This window comes from Zosterops lateralis (genome assembly GCF_965231275.1).
Source record: "Zosterops lateralis genome assembly, chromosome: 24".
NCBI classification, from domain to species: Eukaryota; Metazoa; Chordata; class Aves; order Passeriformes; family Zosteropidae; genus Zosterops; species Zosterops lateralis.
In genome coordinates, this window is record NC_139784.1 from 5,713,566 (window position 1) to 5,728,502 (window position 14,937).

At 39.1% G+C, this 14,937-nt stretch overlaps 1 protein-coding gene across 1 annotated transcript in view; it reads left to right on the forward strand.

The window, feature by feature from the left end:
- Positions 1–426: 426 nt before the first annotated feature.
- MLLT6 (MLLT6, PHD finger containing) overlaps positions 427–14,937 on the forward strand; it is a gene marked incomplete at both ends in the record, with an annotated part of 40,628 nt that continues 26,117 nt past the window's right edge. The window contains 4 exons of the mRNA XM_083877762.1: positions 427–625; positions 6,782–6,861; positions 11,838–11,892; positions 13,673–13,782. Of these exons, the coding sequence (XP_083733888.1) occupies positions 427–625; positions 6,782–6,861; positions 11,838–11,892; positions 13,673–13,782 (444 nt within the window). The remainder of the gene's footprint in view (positions 626–6,781; positions 6,862–11,837; positions 11,893–13,672; positions 13,783–14,937) is intronic.

Sequence of the window (14,937 nt, forward strand, 5' to 3'; positions counted from 1 at the left end):
CATCCCTGTCCTGGTTGTTTTATCCTGTCCCTGTCTGGGTTGTTTTATCCCATTCCTCTCCCAGTTGTTGTTTTATCCCATCAATTCCCAATTTTTTGTTTTATCCCATCCATTTCCCATTTTTACTCCATTTCTCTCCTGGTTGTTGTTTTGTCCCATCCTTGTCCTGGTTTTTATTTTATCCCATCCCTGTCCTGGTTGTTTTATCCCATCCCTGTCCCGGGTTGTTTTGTCCCGTTCCTCTCCTGGTTGTTGTTTTATCCCATCGATTCCCAATTTTTGTTTTGTCCCATCAATTTCCCATTTTTATCCCGTCCCTGTCCCAGTTGTTGTTTTATCCCGTCCCTTTCCCGGCTCATCTCCAGCTCTTCCTGCTCGTTCTCCGTCTGTTCGCTCCTGGCTTCAGGTGTCCGTCTGTCTGTCCGTATGTCCGGCCTTGTCCTGGATGTGTGTCCAGCTCTGGCCCTGTCCATGTGTCTGACCCTGTCCGTGTGTCTGGCCCTGTCCCTGTCCGTGTGTCCAGCCCTGTCCGTGTGTCTGGCCCTGCCCCTGTGTCCAGCCCTGTCCGTGTGTCTGGCCCTGTCCGTGTGTCTGGCCCTGCCCCTGTGTCCAGCCCTGTCCGTGTGTCTGGCCCTGTCCGTGTGTCCAGCCCTGTCCCTGTGTCCAGCCCTGTCCCTGTGTCCAGCCCTGTCCGTGTGTCCAGCTCTGTCCCTGTGTCCAGCCCTGTCCCTGTGTCCAGCCCTGTCCGTGTGTCCAGCCCTGTCCCTGTGTCCAGCCCTGTCCCTGTGTCCAGCCCTATCCGTGTGTCCGGCCCTGTCCATGTGTCCAGCCCTGTCTGTGTGTCTGGCCCTGTCCCTGTGTCCGGCCCTGTCCATGTGTCTGGCCCTGTCCCTGTGTCAGGCCCTGTCCTGGATGTGTGTCCAGATCTGGCCCTGTCCATGTGTCCGGCCCTGTCTGTGTGTCCAGTTGGGGTTTGTGGCCTCAGGGTCTGTTCTGTCCCTGCTTTTGGCGTGTCCGTGGCTGCAGCCCCGGCCCGTGACTGAGGTGACACCAGGGAGTGACACCCCAGGAAGTGACACCAGAGGGTGACACCAGGAGGTGACACCAAGAGGTGCCACCAGGAGGTGACCTGGCTGGGGCTGTGACGCTCCCAGGGTCTTTCTCACCCCCAGGGTTGTGTCTGTGGGGTCAGGGAATGCTTTGGGTGGGAGGGGACCCCAAACCCCTCCAGTCTCTCCCCAAACCCCGCCAGTCCCACCCCAAACCCCTCCAGCCCCTCCCCAAACCCCTCCAGCCCCACCCCAAACCCCTCCAGTCCCGCCTGGGGACACCGTCCCACCATCCCAGCCCCGATGTCCATCCCTGGCCTGGGACATTCCCAGGGATCCAGGAGCTTTTTTGGGAAACCCCAAAACCCCCTCTCTGTTTCCACCCCTCAGAGTGACCCCACAGCTCCAGGGCCTCTCTGAAAACCCAATTCCTGTTTTCATTTTGCTGCTCTTTGCTCTTCCCAAAGCCTGAAACTGATAAAAACGGTTTTGTGTGGCTTGCAGGAACTGTTCCAGTGGGGCAGGAACAGGTTTTGAGGGGCAGGAAGAGTTTGGGAGGGTCAGAAAGAGGTTTTGAGGGTCAGGAAGAGTTTCAAAGGGGTCAGGAAGAGTTTCAAATATTCAGGAACAGTTTCAGACAGCCAGGAAGAGTTTCTAAAGGTTCAGGGGGTCAGAAACAATTCCAGAGGTGCAGGAAGAGTCTCAAATATTCAGGACCACTTTCTAAGGGTCAGGAGCAGTTCCAGAGGGGCTCAGGAATCATTTCAGATTTTCAAGAACAGCTCCAGAGGGTTGGGAACTATTCCAGAGGTCCGGGAACTATTCCAGAGGGTTGGGAACAATTCCAGAGGGTTGGGAACAACTCCAGAGGATCAGGAGCAGTTCCAGAGGGTCAGGAGCCATTCCAGAGGGTCGGGAACAATTCCGGACTTTCAAGAATAGCTCCACAGGGTCAGGAGCAGTTCCAGAGGGTCAGGAGCAATTTTAGAGCAATTCAGAGCATTGGGAACAATTTCAGGTTTTCAGGAACAATTCCAGAGGGTCAGGAACAATTCCAGAGGGTCAGGAACTATTCCAGAGGGTCAGGAACAGCTTCAGAGGGTCAGGAACCATTCCAGAGGGTCAGGAACAATTTCAGGTTTTCAGGAACAGCACCAGAGGGTCAGGAACCATTCCAGAGAATCAGGAACTATTCCAGAGGGTTGGGAACAATTCCAGAGGATCAGTAGCAGTTCCAGAGGGTCGGGAAAAATTCCAGATTTTCAAGAACAGTTCCAGAGGGTCAGGAACAAATCCAGAGGGTTGGGAACAATTCCAGAGGATCAGGAGCAGTTCCAGAGGTCAGGAGCCATTCCAGAGGGTTGGGAACAATTCCGGACTTTCAAGAACAGCTCCACAGGGTCAGGAGCAGTTCCAGAGGGTCAGGAGCAATTTCAGAGCAATTCAGAGCATTGGGAACAATTTCAGGTTTTCAGGAACAGCTCCAGAGGGTCAGGAACTATTCCAGAGAATCAGGAACCATTCCAGAGGGTTGGGAACAATTCCAGAGGGTCAGTAGCAGTTCCAGAGGGTCGGGAAAAATTCCAGATTTTCAAGAACAGTTCCAGAGGGTCAGGAACAATTCCAGAGGGTTGGGAACAATTCCAGAGGTTCAGGAGAAGTTCCAGAGGGTCAGGAACCATTTCAGAGGGTCGGGAACATTTCCAGAGGGTTGGGAACAATTCCAGAGTTTTAGGAACAGCTCCAGAGGTGCAGGAACTATTCCAGAGGGTCAGGAGCAGTTCCAGAAGGTTGGGAACAATTCCAGAGGATTGGGAACAATTCCAGATTTTTCAAGAACAGCTCCAGAGGGTCAGGAGCAGTTCCAGAGGGTCGGGAACCATTCCAGAGGGTCAGGAGCAGTTCCAGAAGGTTGGAAACAATTCCAGAGGGTCAGGAGCAGTTCCAGAGGGTCGGGAACAATTCCAGAAGATCAGGAGCAGTTCCAGAGGGCCACGAGCAGTTCCAGAGGGTCGGGAACAATTCCAGATTTTCAAGAACAGCTCCAGAGGGTTGGGAACTATTCCAGAGGTCCGGGAACCATTCCAGAGGGTCAGGAACAATTCCAGATTTTCAGGAACAATTCCAGAGGGTTGGGAACAATTCCAGATTTTCAGGAACCATTCCAGAGGGTCAGGAACCATTCCAGAGGGTCAGGAACCATTCCAGAGGGTCGGGAACAATTCCAGATTTTCAGGAACAATTCCAGATTTTCAGGAACAGCTCCAGAGGGTCAGGAGCAGTCTCTGAGCCTCTCTCTGTGCTGTGGGAAGCTCGGGGAGTTAATTTGGGGTTTTTTTGGGGCCCTGCAGGATGTGGTGATTCCCCGGCCCCTTTTGGAGCCCGGCCCAGCCCCTGCGGCTTCGGGGAGGGGTTTTATTTCTGAAACAGCTCAAACCCCAAAAAGGAACCCTGGGGGATCATCCCACAGGGGTTTGGGGAAGTTTTTATTCCCAAAAATAGCTCAAAATAGCTTTTGGGTTTATTCCCAAAATAGCTCAATCCCCAAAAGGGAATTCTTGAGGCTCATCCCGGATGGATTTGGGGAAGTTTTTATTTCCAAAATTAGCAGAAATCCCAAAAGGGAATCCTTGGGGCTCATCCTAAATGGGTTTGGGAAAGTTTTTTTTTTTTTTTCCCCAAAATAGCAGAAACCCGAAAAAAGGAACCCTTAGGATTCATCCCACACGGGTTTGGGATTCCCAAAAAATCCGGAATTCCCTTTGGAATGGTCGTGCAGGGGCCTGGGATTTTTAAAAATAAAAATGAAAATAAAAAATAAAATTAATTAAAATAAAAATCAGGGCTGGTTTGGGGAAGAAATCAGCGCTGAGAATTCGCACAGTGAAAAAATACAAAATATTTGTATTATCAACCAAATATCGACAAAATATCAACTAAAATATCAACAAAATACCAACCAAATATCTGCAAAACATCACAAAATATCAACAAATCCACGGGGTGGGAAATGGAGGCTCCAAGAAAGGCTTAAAGTCATTTATTAATTGTATTTTTAGCTCATTTTTTGCTCCTTTTTCACTTGTTTGGGGGTTTTTTTTTTCTCCTCTTTGAGACACAACCTTCCCATTAAAAAAATTCAGGATTTTCTCAGAACCATCTGAGAGGAAATAAAGGTTGTAATAAAGGACTTGAGGACATTTTAAATCCTAATTTCAGCTCGTTTTCCCTGTTTTTCCTCCTGTTTATTTCCTGGTTTATTCTCTGTTTTTTTCCCTTTTTTCCTTTCCTGATTTCCCATTTTTTTCCCTGTTTTCTCCATTTTATCTTTGTTTTTCTCCCTATTTTTCTCTGTTTATTTCCCACTTTTATTCCTTGTTTTTTTTCCCTTTTTTCCCCCCACTGATTTCCCCATTTTTCCCAATTTTCCCTGTTTTATCCCTGATTTTTACTCTGTTTTTCTCCTATTTTCCTTCTTGTTTATTTCCTGTTTTTTCCCCCATTTTTTCCACCCAATTTCCCAATTTTTTCCAATTTCTCCCTGTTTTTCTTCCCTTTTTTAATCCTCTTTTTCTTCCTGTTTATTTCCTGTTTTCCCCTTGTTTTTCTCCCCATTTTTCCCATTTTTCCTGTTTTCCCCCTATTTTCTCCCAGTTTTTCTCCCATTTCTCTCCCTGTTTTTCCTCCTGTTTATTTCCTGGTTTATTCTCTGTTTTTTTCCCCTTTTTTCCCTCCTGATTTCCCATTTTTTTCCCTGTTTTCTCCATTTTATTTTTGTTTTTCTCCCTATTTTTCTGTGTTTATTTCCCACTTTCATTCCTTGTTTTTTTCCCTTTTTCCTCTCCCTGATTTCCCCATTTTTTCCTATTTTTTCCTGTTTTATCCCTGATTTTTCTCCTGTTTTTCTCCTGTTTTCCTTTTTGTTTATTTCCTGGTTTCTTCCCTTTTTTTCCCCATTTTTCCACCCAATTTCCCAATTTTTTCCCCAATTTCTCCCTGTTTTTCTTCCCTTTTTTCTCCTTTTTTCCTTTTGTTTATTTCCTGCTTTCCCCTTGTTTTTCTCCCTTTTCCCCTGTTCATTTCCATTTTTTTCCCTGTTTATTTCCCATTTTCCCCTGTTTTCCCAGTTTTCCTGTTTTCCCCTTATTTTTCTCCCCATTTTTCCCATTTTTCCTGTTTTCCCCCTATTTTCTCCCAGTTTTTCTCCCATTTCTCTCCCTGTTTTTCCCCCCTGTTTGCTTCCCACTTTTATTCCCTGTTTTTTCCCATTTCCCTCCCCTGATTTCCCCAATTTTTTTCCTGTTTTCTCCATTTTTTTCCCCTGTTTCTCTCCCTGGTTTTTTTCCTGTTTACTTCTGGTTTTCTTCTCTGATTTTTCCCGTTTTTTCCCCTGAATTCCCAATTTTTCCCTATTTTTCCCTGGTTTTTTTCCCCCTGTTTTTCTCCTGTTTTCCTTCTTGTTTATTTCCTGGTTTCTTCCCTGTTTTTTTTCCCCATTTATTTCCACCCAATTTCCCAATTTTTTCCCCAATTTCTCCCTGTTTTCTTTCTGTTTTTCTTCCTGTTTTTCTCCTCTTTTTCTTTTTGTTTATTTCCTGGTTTCCCCTTGTTTTTCTCCCTTTTCCCCTGTTTATTTCCATTTTTTTCCTGTTCATTTCCCATTTTCCCCTGTTTTCCCAGTTTTCCTGTTTTCCCCTTATTTTTCTCCCCATTTTTCCCATTTTTCCTGTTTTCCCCCTATTTTCTCCCAGTTTTTCTCCCATTTCTCTCCCTGTTTTCCCCCTGTTGACTTCCCACTTTTATTCCCTGTTTTTTTCCCATTTCCCCCCCGATTTCCCCAATTTTTTTTCCTGTTTTCTCCATTTCTCCTCCTGTTTCTCTCCCTGGTTTTTTTCCCTGTTTACTTCCACTTTTCTTCCCTGATTTTCCCCCATTTTTTCCCCTGAATTCCCATTTTTTTCCCTGTTTTTCTCCCTGCTTTTTTCCTTTTTATTTCCTGTTTTTCTCCATTTTTCCCTATTTATTTCCCAATTTTCTCCCAACTTTTCCTGGGCTTTCCCCTTATTTTTCTCCCGGTATATTTTTCCTGATTTTCCTGTTTTTCTCCCTGTTTATTTCCTATTTTTCCACTGTTTTTCTCCCTTTTTTTTTTCCTATCTCCTGAAGGAGAAAAACAGGAAAAAAAAGGGAAAAAATGGGGAAAACAGTGAAAAAAATTGGGAATTTTGGGTGGAATTCTCTTTGGGATAATTCCCCTTGTGGTGCTAATTAAGATTTTAATCCAAATTATGTTTTTTGGGGTTCCATAATATCCATAAAAATCCATAAAAATCCATAAAAATCCATAAAAATCCACATTTTTTTTCATTCTTGACTCAGAGGTGAAAAATTCCTCAATCCCTGACTGGGAATTCCATTCCCAGATTTCCAAAAAAATCCAGGAATTTTTAATTCCTGACCAAAATAATTCCCCGAGTGAATTTTCCTGGGAGGAGCAGAACTGACTTGGGGAAAAAAAAAAAAATAAAAAGAGAAATTAAAAAATACAATTTTTTTTTCCTTTTGGAATCGTGAAATTCTTGGGATTTAAAAAGATCTTTGAGCTCATCCGGTTCTTCCACAAACAGGGAATTTTTTCCAGGTTTTTAAATCCTTGAGAAATCAAAATTAAATTGATTTTAAATGGTTTAATTTGAGGGTTTTTTTTTAACTTTTTAAAATTTTTTTTTCAGCTTGTTATGGAATTGTCCAAGTCCCCACCGGCCCCTGGTTCTGCAGGAAATGTGAATCCCAGGAACGAGCCGCCCGGGTGGTGAGTAAAGGGAAAAATCCTGATTTTTTTCCCCAAAAAAATCCCTTTTTTTTTCCCAAAAAGTCCTTTTTTTTTTCCAAAAAAAATCCATTTTTTCCCCAAAAAATCCTTTTTTTTTTTCACCAAAAATCCTTTTTTTTCCCCAGAAAAATTCCCTTTTCCCCCCCAAAAAATCCTTTTTTTTTTCCCCCAAAAATCCTTTTTTTTTCCCCAAAAAATCCTTTTTTTTCTTTCCCAAAAAAATCTTTTTTTTTTCCCCCAAAAAATCCCTTTTTTCCCCCAAAAAAATCCCTTTTTTCCCCCAAAAAATCATTTTTTTCCCCAAAAAATTCCTTTTTTTTCCCCAAAAAATCCTTTTTTCCCCAAAAAAATCTTCTTTTTTTCCCCCCCCAAAAATAATTTTTTCCCAAGATTTCCAAAAAATCCCTTTTTTTTCCCCAAAAAAAATCCTTCCCCCCCCCGAAAAATCCTTTTTTTAAAATAAAAAAAATCCTTATTTCCCCCCCCCCGAAATCCTTTTTCTTTTTCCCCCAAAAATCCCTTTTTTCCCCAAAAAAATTCCTTTTTTTTTCCCCAAACAAATCCTTTTTTTTTTCCCCAAAGAATTCTTATTTTTTCCCCAAAAAATCCTTTTTTTTCTCCCAAAAAAATCCCTTTTCCCTCCCAAAAAAATCCTTTTTTTTTTCCCAAAAAATCCTTTTTTCCCCCCCAAAAAATCCTTTTATTTAAATAAAAAATCTTTTTTTTCCCCAAAAAAATCTTCTTTTTTTTCCCCCCAAAAATCCTTTTTTTCCCAAAAAAAATCCTTTTTTCCCCCCCTGAAAAATCCTTTAAAAAAAAAATCTCTTTTTTTCTCCTCAAAAAATCCTTATTTTTTTCCCCAAAAAATCTTTTTTTCCCCCAAAAAAATCCTTTTTTCCCCAAAAAATCCTTTTTCTCTCCCCAAAAAATTCCCTTTTCCCCCCCAAAAAAATTCCTTTTTATTTTCCAAAAAATCCTTTTTCTTTTTCCCCCCAAAAATCCTTTTTTTCCCCCCAAAAATCCTTTTTTTCCCCAAAAAATCCTTTTTTTCCCCAAAAAATCCATTTTTCCCCCCAAAAAATCCCTTTTTTTCCCCCCCAAAAAAATCCTTTTTTCCCCCCCGAAAAATCCTTTTTTTTTAATAAAAAAAATTCATTTTTCCCCCCAAAAAATCCCTTTTTTTCCCCCAAAATAATCCCTTCCCCCCAAAAAAATCCTTTTTCCCAAAAAAAAAATCCTTTTTTTTCCCAAAAAAATCCTTTTTTCCTCAAAAAAACTTCTTTTTTTTTCCCCGAAAAAATCCTTTTTTTTTTTCCAAAAAGCCTCCTTTTCCCCCAAAAAATCCTTATTTCCCCCCAAAAAAATCCTCTTTTTTTCCCCCAAAAAAATCCTTTTTTTCCCCAAAAAATCCTTTTTTTTTTCCCCAAAAAATCCTTTTTTTTCCCCAAAAATCCTTTTTTTTTTCTTCCCCAAAAAATCCTTTTTTTTTTTCCCAAAAATCCTTTTTTTCCACTAAAAAATCCCTTTCCTCCCAAAAAAAATCCTTTTTTTTTTCCCCTGAAAAAATCCTTTTTTTTCCCCAAAAAAACTTTTTCCCCTCAAAAAAATCCATTTTTTCCCCCAAAAATCCTTTTTTTTCTTTCCCAAAAAATTCCTTTTTTTTTTCCCAAAAAATCCCTTTCCCCCAAAAAAAATCCATTTTTTCCCCAAAAAATCCTTTTTTTCTCTTTCCCAAAAATATCCTATTTTTTCCCCAAAAAATCCTTTTTTTTCCCAAAAAAATCCTCTTTTTTCCCCAAAAAATCCCTTTTCCACCCAAAAAAATTCCTTTTTTTTCCCCTCAAAAAAATCCTTTTTTCCCAAGATTTTTTTTGAGGGTTCGAAATCTCAATTTCCCCCCCAAAAAATGTCATGAAATTTTGATGAAATTTTAATGGAATTTTCATTGGAATTTTCATTGGATTTTCAATGGGTTTTAATGGAATTTTTTGGGGGGTTTTATGGAGTTTTTAATGGTGTTTTCCTTGGGTTTTCTTTGGCATTTTCATGGAATTTATTGGGATTTTTCTGGAATTTTCATTGAATTTTGTGCAAATTGAGGTTGATTTTTCCCCCTCATCTCCAAAAACTTTCAGAAGCTGCTTTTTCCCCCCCCAAAAAACCCCCAATTTTTATTTATTTTATTTATTTTATTTATTTTATTTATTTTATTTATTTTATTTGGTTTATTTGACCAACTCAACCATTCCTAAAAAAAAAAAAAAAAAAAGAGCTGAAAATTTCACAACTTTGGGGCCTTTTATAAAAATTCTAAAAAAACCCCAAAACGTTTAAAAAAACCCCCAAAACTTGAAAAAAAAACCAAAAACAAAATCTAAAAAACCTAAAAAAACCCTAAAAAAACCCTAAAAAAATCCTATTTAAAAAAAAAAAAACCAAAACTTAAAAAAATAAACCAATAAATCCGATTTTTTTTTTAATTTTTTTAAATTTTTTTAAAATTTTTTTAATTTTTTTTAATTTTTTTAAATTTTTTTTTAATTTTTTTAAATTTTTTTTTAATTTTTTTTTTTTAATTTTTTTAAAATTTTTTTTAAAATTTTTAAAATTTTTTTTTCCTAAAGTGACATCACCAAATTTTATTTTATTTTTTTATTTTTAAAAAAAAACAACCCCACCCCCTCTTCAACCTGAATTTGGGAGTGACCAAATTTTCCTACGACCAAAAATTTACCCCCAAAAAATGGAAAAAAATAAACAAAAAAACCCCCAGAAAAGCGGAAGGAGCAAAGAGAGATAAAAAAAAACTCCTTTTTTTTTTTTTTAATTTTTCCTCTCTGAGTCATCACTTTCGGTTTTACTCCTCAACCTCAAGCCCTAAAACCGGCCCCAAAAATACCCCAAAAGCAAAAATTCAACTCTGGGGCTTTAAAATCCATTTTTAGGGTGTTTTTGAGGTGTTTTTTTCCTCTAAAATTTGCCCTAAAAAAGCCCCAAAAGCAAAACTTCACCTCTGGGGTTTAAATCCATTTTTAGGGCATTTTTGAGGTGTTTTTTTCCTCTAAAATTTGCCCTAAAAATAACCCCAAAAAGCAAAACTTCACCCCCAGGGTTTTAAATCCATATTTTTGAGGTGGTTTTTCCCCCTAAAATTTGCCCTAAAAAAGCCCCAAAAGCAAAACTTCACCCCTGGGGCTTTAAATCCATTTTTAGGGTGTTTTCGAGGTGTTTTTTTCCCCTAAAATTTGCCCCAAAAAAGCCCCAAAAGAAAAAATTCACCCCTGAGGCTTTAAATCCATTTTTAGGGCATTTTTGAGGTGTTTTTTTTCCTCTAAAATTTGCCCTAAAAAAGCCCAAAAAAGCAAAACTTCACCCCCAGGGTTTTAAATCCATATTTTTGAGGTGGTTTTTCCCCCTAAAATTTGCCCTAAAAAAGCCCCAAAAGCAAAACTTCACCCCTGAGGCTTTAAATCCATTTTTAGGGCATTTTTGAGGTGTTTTTTTCCACTAAAATTTGCCCTAAAAAAGCCCCAAAAGCAAAGATTTTTTCCCTCAAGGGTATAAATCCAATTTTTGGGGTTGTTTAGGGGCATTTTTTTTTCTCTAAAATTCATTCTAAAAAAGCCCCAAAAGCAAAACTTCACCCCCAGGGCTTTAAATCAATTTTTAGGGCATTTTTGAGGTGTTTTTTTTCCTCTAAAATTTGCCCTAAAAAATCCCCAAAAGCAAAACTTCACCCCCAGGGCTTTAAATCCATTTTTAGGGCATTTTCGAGGTGTTTTTTTCCTCTAAAATTTGCCCTAAAAAAGCCCAAAAAAGCAAAACTTCACCCCCAGGGTTTTAAATCCATATTTTTGAGGTGGTTTTTCCCCCTAAAATTTGCCCTAAAAAAGCCCCAAAAGAAAAAATTCACCCCCAAGGTTTAAAATCCATTTTTAGGGTGTTTTTAAAATTTTTTTTTTTTTTTTTTTTTTTTTTCCTCTAAAACCAGCCCCAAAATAATCCCAAAAAGCAAAACTTCAACCTCAGAGTTATAAATTGATTTTTTAGGGATTTTTGAGGTGATTTTCCTCTAAAATTCTTCAACTCTCATTTCCTTTTTGGGGCTGAATTGTGGATTTTTTTGGTCCTAAAACCAGAAATAAATGGATTAAATTTGAATTTTATTGATTAAATTTCAATTTGTTATCGATGAAATTTGAATTTTGTCGGTTAATTTTCAATTTTATCCAATAAATGTCAATTTTATGGATGAAATTTTAGTTTTATCGGTTAAATTTCTTTAAATTTCAATTTTTAAGGATTAAATTTTAATTCTGATTCCATTTCAGTTTTATCGATGAAATTTGGGGGTTTATTGGTTAATTTTCAATTTTATCGAACAAATTTCAATTTTATCGAACAAATTTCAATTTTTTATCAATTGAATTTCAATTTTTATCAATTAAATTTCAATTTTTACTAATTAAATTTAATTAAATTTCAATTCTATCGACGAAATTTGAATTCTTTTAATGACATTTCAATTTTATCGACTAAATCAGAATTTCATCGATTCAAATCTAAAATATTTCAATTTTTATTGACAAAATTCATTTAAATTTGAATTTTATCCGTGAAATTTGACTTTTATCGATTACATTTCAATTTCATCCACTAACCTTCAATTCTAATGACTAAATTTCAATTTTATCGATTAAATTCCAATTTTTTATCGATTAAATCCCCCTAAATTTCAATTTTACCGACGAAATTTCAATTTTATCGATTAAATTCCAATTTTTTATCGATTAAATCCCCCCTAAATTTCAATTTTACCGACGAAATTCCAATTTTAACGATTCCATTTTAATTTCATTGACTAAATTTTAATTTTGATCATTGAAATTCGATTAAATTGGAATTTTTTTGATTAAATTTGACTCATTTTTGGTGTTTTTTTTTCTTCTTTCCAGAGGTGTGAGCTGTGTCCCCACAAGGACGGAGCCCTGAAGCGCACGGACAACGGGGGTGAGCTGTTCCCACCTGGAAAATCCCAAATTAACTCCACGTTTTTCCCAAAAAAAATTCACTTTTTGGAGCCTCCAGAGAAGGAATATTTTTCTTTTCTCCAAGGACTGAAATGAGCCCAAAATGGTGGAATTTTGGGGTTGATCCCACAGGGATTTGTTTCCCAAAAAAACCCAGAGGGTTTTTTTCCATCTGGGATTTTTTTTTTTTTTTTTTATGATGATTTTTGTTGTTCCTCAGGAATCTTTGGGATTCCCGTGGATCTGTTGGGAATCTTTGGGATTTCCATGGATTCACCAGGAATTTTGGGATTTCCCTGAATCTGTTGGGAATCCTCAGGTTTTACATGGATTTGTTGGGAATCCTTGGGATTTCCATGGATCTGTTGGGAATCTTTGGGGTTTCCATGGATCCACTTGGGTTTTCCATGGATCTGTTGGGAATCCTCAGGTTTTACATGGATCCCTTGGAAATCTTTGGGATTTCCCTGGATCTGTTGTGAATCTTTGGGATTTCCATAGATCCACCAGGAATTTTTGGGATTTCTATGGGTCTTTTGGGAATCTTTGGGATTTCCATAGAACCACTTGGCTTTTCCATGGATCTGTTGGGAATCCTCAGGGTTTCCATGGATCCATTGGAAATATTTGGGATTCCTGTGGATCCATTGGGAATCTTTGGGATTTCCCTGGATCTGTTGGGAATCTTTGGGATTTCCATAGATCCACTTGGGTTTTCCATGGATCTGTTGGGAATCCTCGGAATTTCCATAGATCCATTGGGAATCCTCAGGATTTCCATAAATCCACTCAGGTTTTCAATGGATCCATTGGGAATCTTTGGGATTTCCCTGGATCTGTTGGGAATCTTTGGGATTTCCATAGATCCACTCAGGTTTTCCATGGATCTGTTGGGAATCCTCGGAATTTCCATGGATCCCTTGGGAATCTTTGGGATTTCCCTGGATCTGTTTGGAATCCTCAGGATTTCCCTGGATCAGAGCTCGTGGCTCTATAAATAAACGAGATTTTCTGTTGATCCTTTCCGGGCACCATTCCCTGGAGGTTTTCCCTGGATTCTTTTTTTGGGATGGAGGATTTTTTAGGATGGATTTTTTGGGGGGGATGGGAGTTTTTTTGGGATGGAGTTTTTTTGGGATGGGAGTTTTTTTGGGATGGGAGTTTTTTTAGGATGGATTTTTTTGGGATGGAGTTTTTTGGAAAGGAGGTTTTTTGGGATGAGAGGTTTTTTGGGATAGAGATTTTTGGGATGGTGGTTTTTTGGGGATGGAAGATTTTTGGAATTAAACTTTTTTAGTCCAGAATTCTTTTTGGGATGGAGCTTTTCTTGGCATGGAAAATTTTTTAGGATGGAGGCTTTTTAAGGATGGAGTTTTTTCTGGAATAGAGACTTTTCTGCCAAGGAACTTCTTCCAGGACGGATTTTTTTTTTTTTTTTTTGGCAACAGACCTGAAGTTTTTTTGGGATGGGGTTTTTTGGAACAGAATTTTTTTTTTTTTTTTTTGACACAGAATTTAGAGGGTTTTTTGTGGTTTTTTTTTTTTTTTTTTTTGGATTCTTGGACTGAATTCTCATTTTTTTCCCTTCCTTCCCCTTTCCAGGACGGATTTTTTTTTTTGGCAACAGACCCGAAGTTTTTTTGGGATGGGATTTTTTGGGACAGAATTTTTTTTTTTTTTTTTTTTTGACACAGAATTTAGAGGGGTTTTTTTCAGGATTCTTGGACTGAATTCCCATTTTTTTTCCCTTCCTTCCCCAGGCTGGGCCCACGTGGTGTGTGCCCTGTACATCCCCGAGGTGCAGTTCGCCAACGTGCTCACCATGGAGCCCATCGTGCTCCAGTACGTCCCCCACGATCGCTTCAACAAGGTAAAATCCGGGATTTCGGGATTTCGGGATTTCGGGATCATCCCCTCCCACCCCCACAACCCCAGCCCGGTTTATCCCCACCCCCGGTGCTCAGATTCCGTTAAAAAAACAAGGAAATCCCTGGATTTGCTGGAAAATTTTTGGTCTGTCTTGACTAAAAATCGATGGGATTTGAGGAATTTTTTGGTGGAATGACTTGAGTCAGTTGGATCCATGGAATTCTGTGTTGGATCCAATGGGACAGTTGGGTTTTGGGGAAAAAGGTGGAATTTGAGGAATTTCTTGGTGGAATGACTGGAGTCGGTTGGATCCATGGTATTCCGTGTTGGATCCTCCATATTTGGATGGGGTTTGGTGGAGAAAATGGGAATTCCAGGAATTTCATGACTGGAGCTGACTGGATCCATGGAATTCCGTGTTGGATCCAATAGGACAGTCGAGTTTTGAGAGAGAAAAGTGGAATTTGAGGAATTTCTTGGTGGAATGACTGGAGCCAGCTGGATCTGTGAGAATTCCGTCCATATTTGGATGGGTTTTGGGGGATAAAATGGGAATTTGAGGAATTTCATGACTGGAGCCGACTGGATCCATGGAATTCCGTGTTGGATCCAATGGGACAGTTGAGTTTTGGGGAAAAAATGGGGAATTTGAGGAATTTCATGACTGAATCCATGGGAATTCCATATTTGGGACCAGTTGAGATTTTGGAAGAAAAAAAAAATGAGGAATTTTCTGTATCCCATTGAGGAATATCCCAGATTTTTCACCAAAATTCCTCAAATTTTCCTCAATATTCCAAAAAAATCCCTTCACATAGAAGCGAGTCAACAACAGAGATCGGAAAGTCGGGTTGGAATTTGCCGAGCTTTAAAATCCAACCCACCACATTCCATGAGATTTATGAACTCCTGGATGTTTTTCCTTTGGAAAACTTGGCTTTTCCCACTTTGAGATTTATCAATTCCTGGATGTTTTTCCTTTGGAAAACTTGGATTTTTCCACTTTGAGATTTGTGAACTCCTGGATGTTTTTTCCTCTTGGAAAACTTGGATTTTTCCACTTTGAGATTTGTGAACTCCTGGATGTTTTTCCTCTTGGAAAACTTGACTTTTCCCACTTTGAGATTTACGAACTCCTGGATGTTTTTCCTCTTGG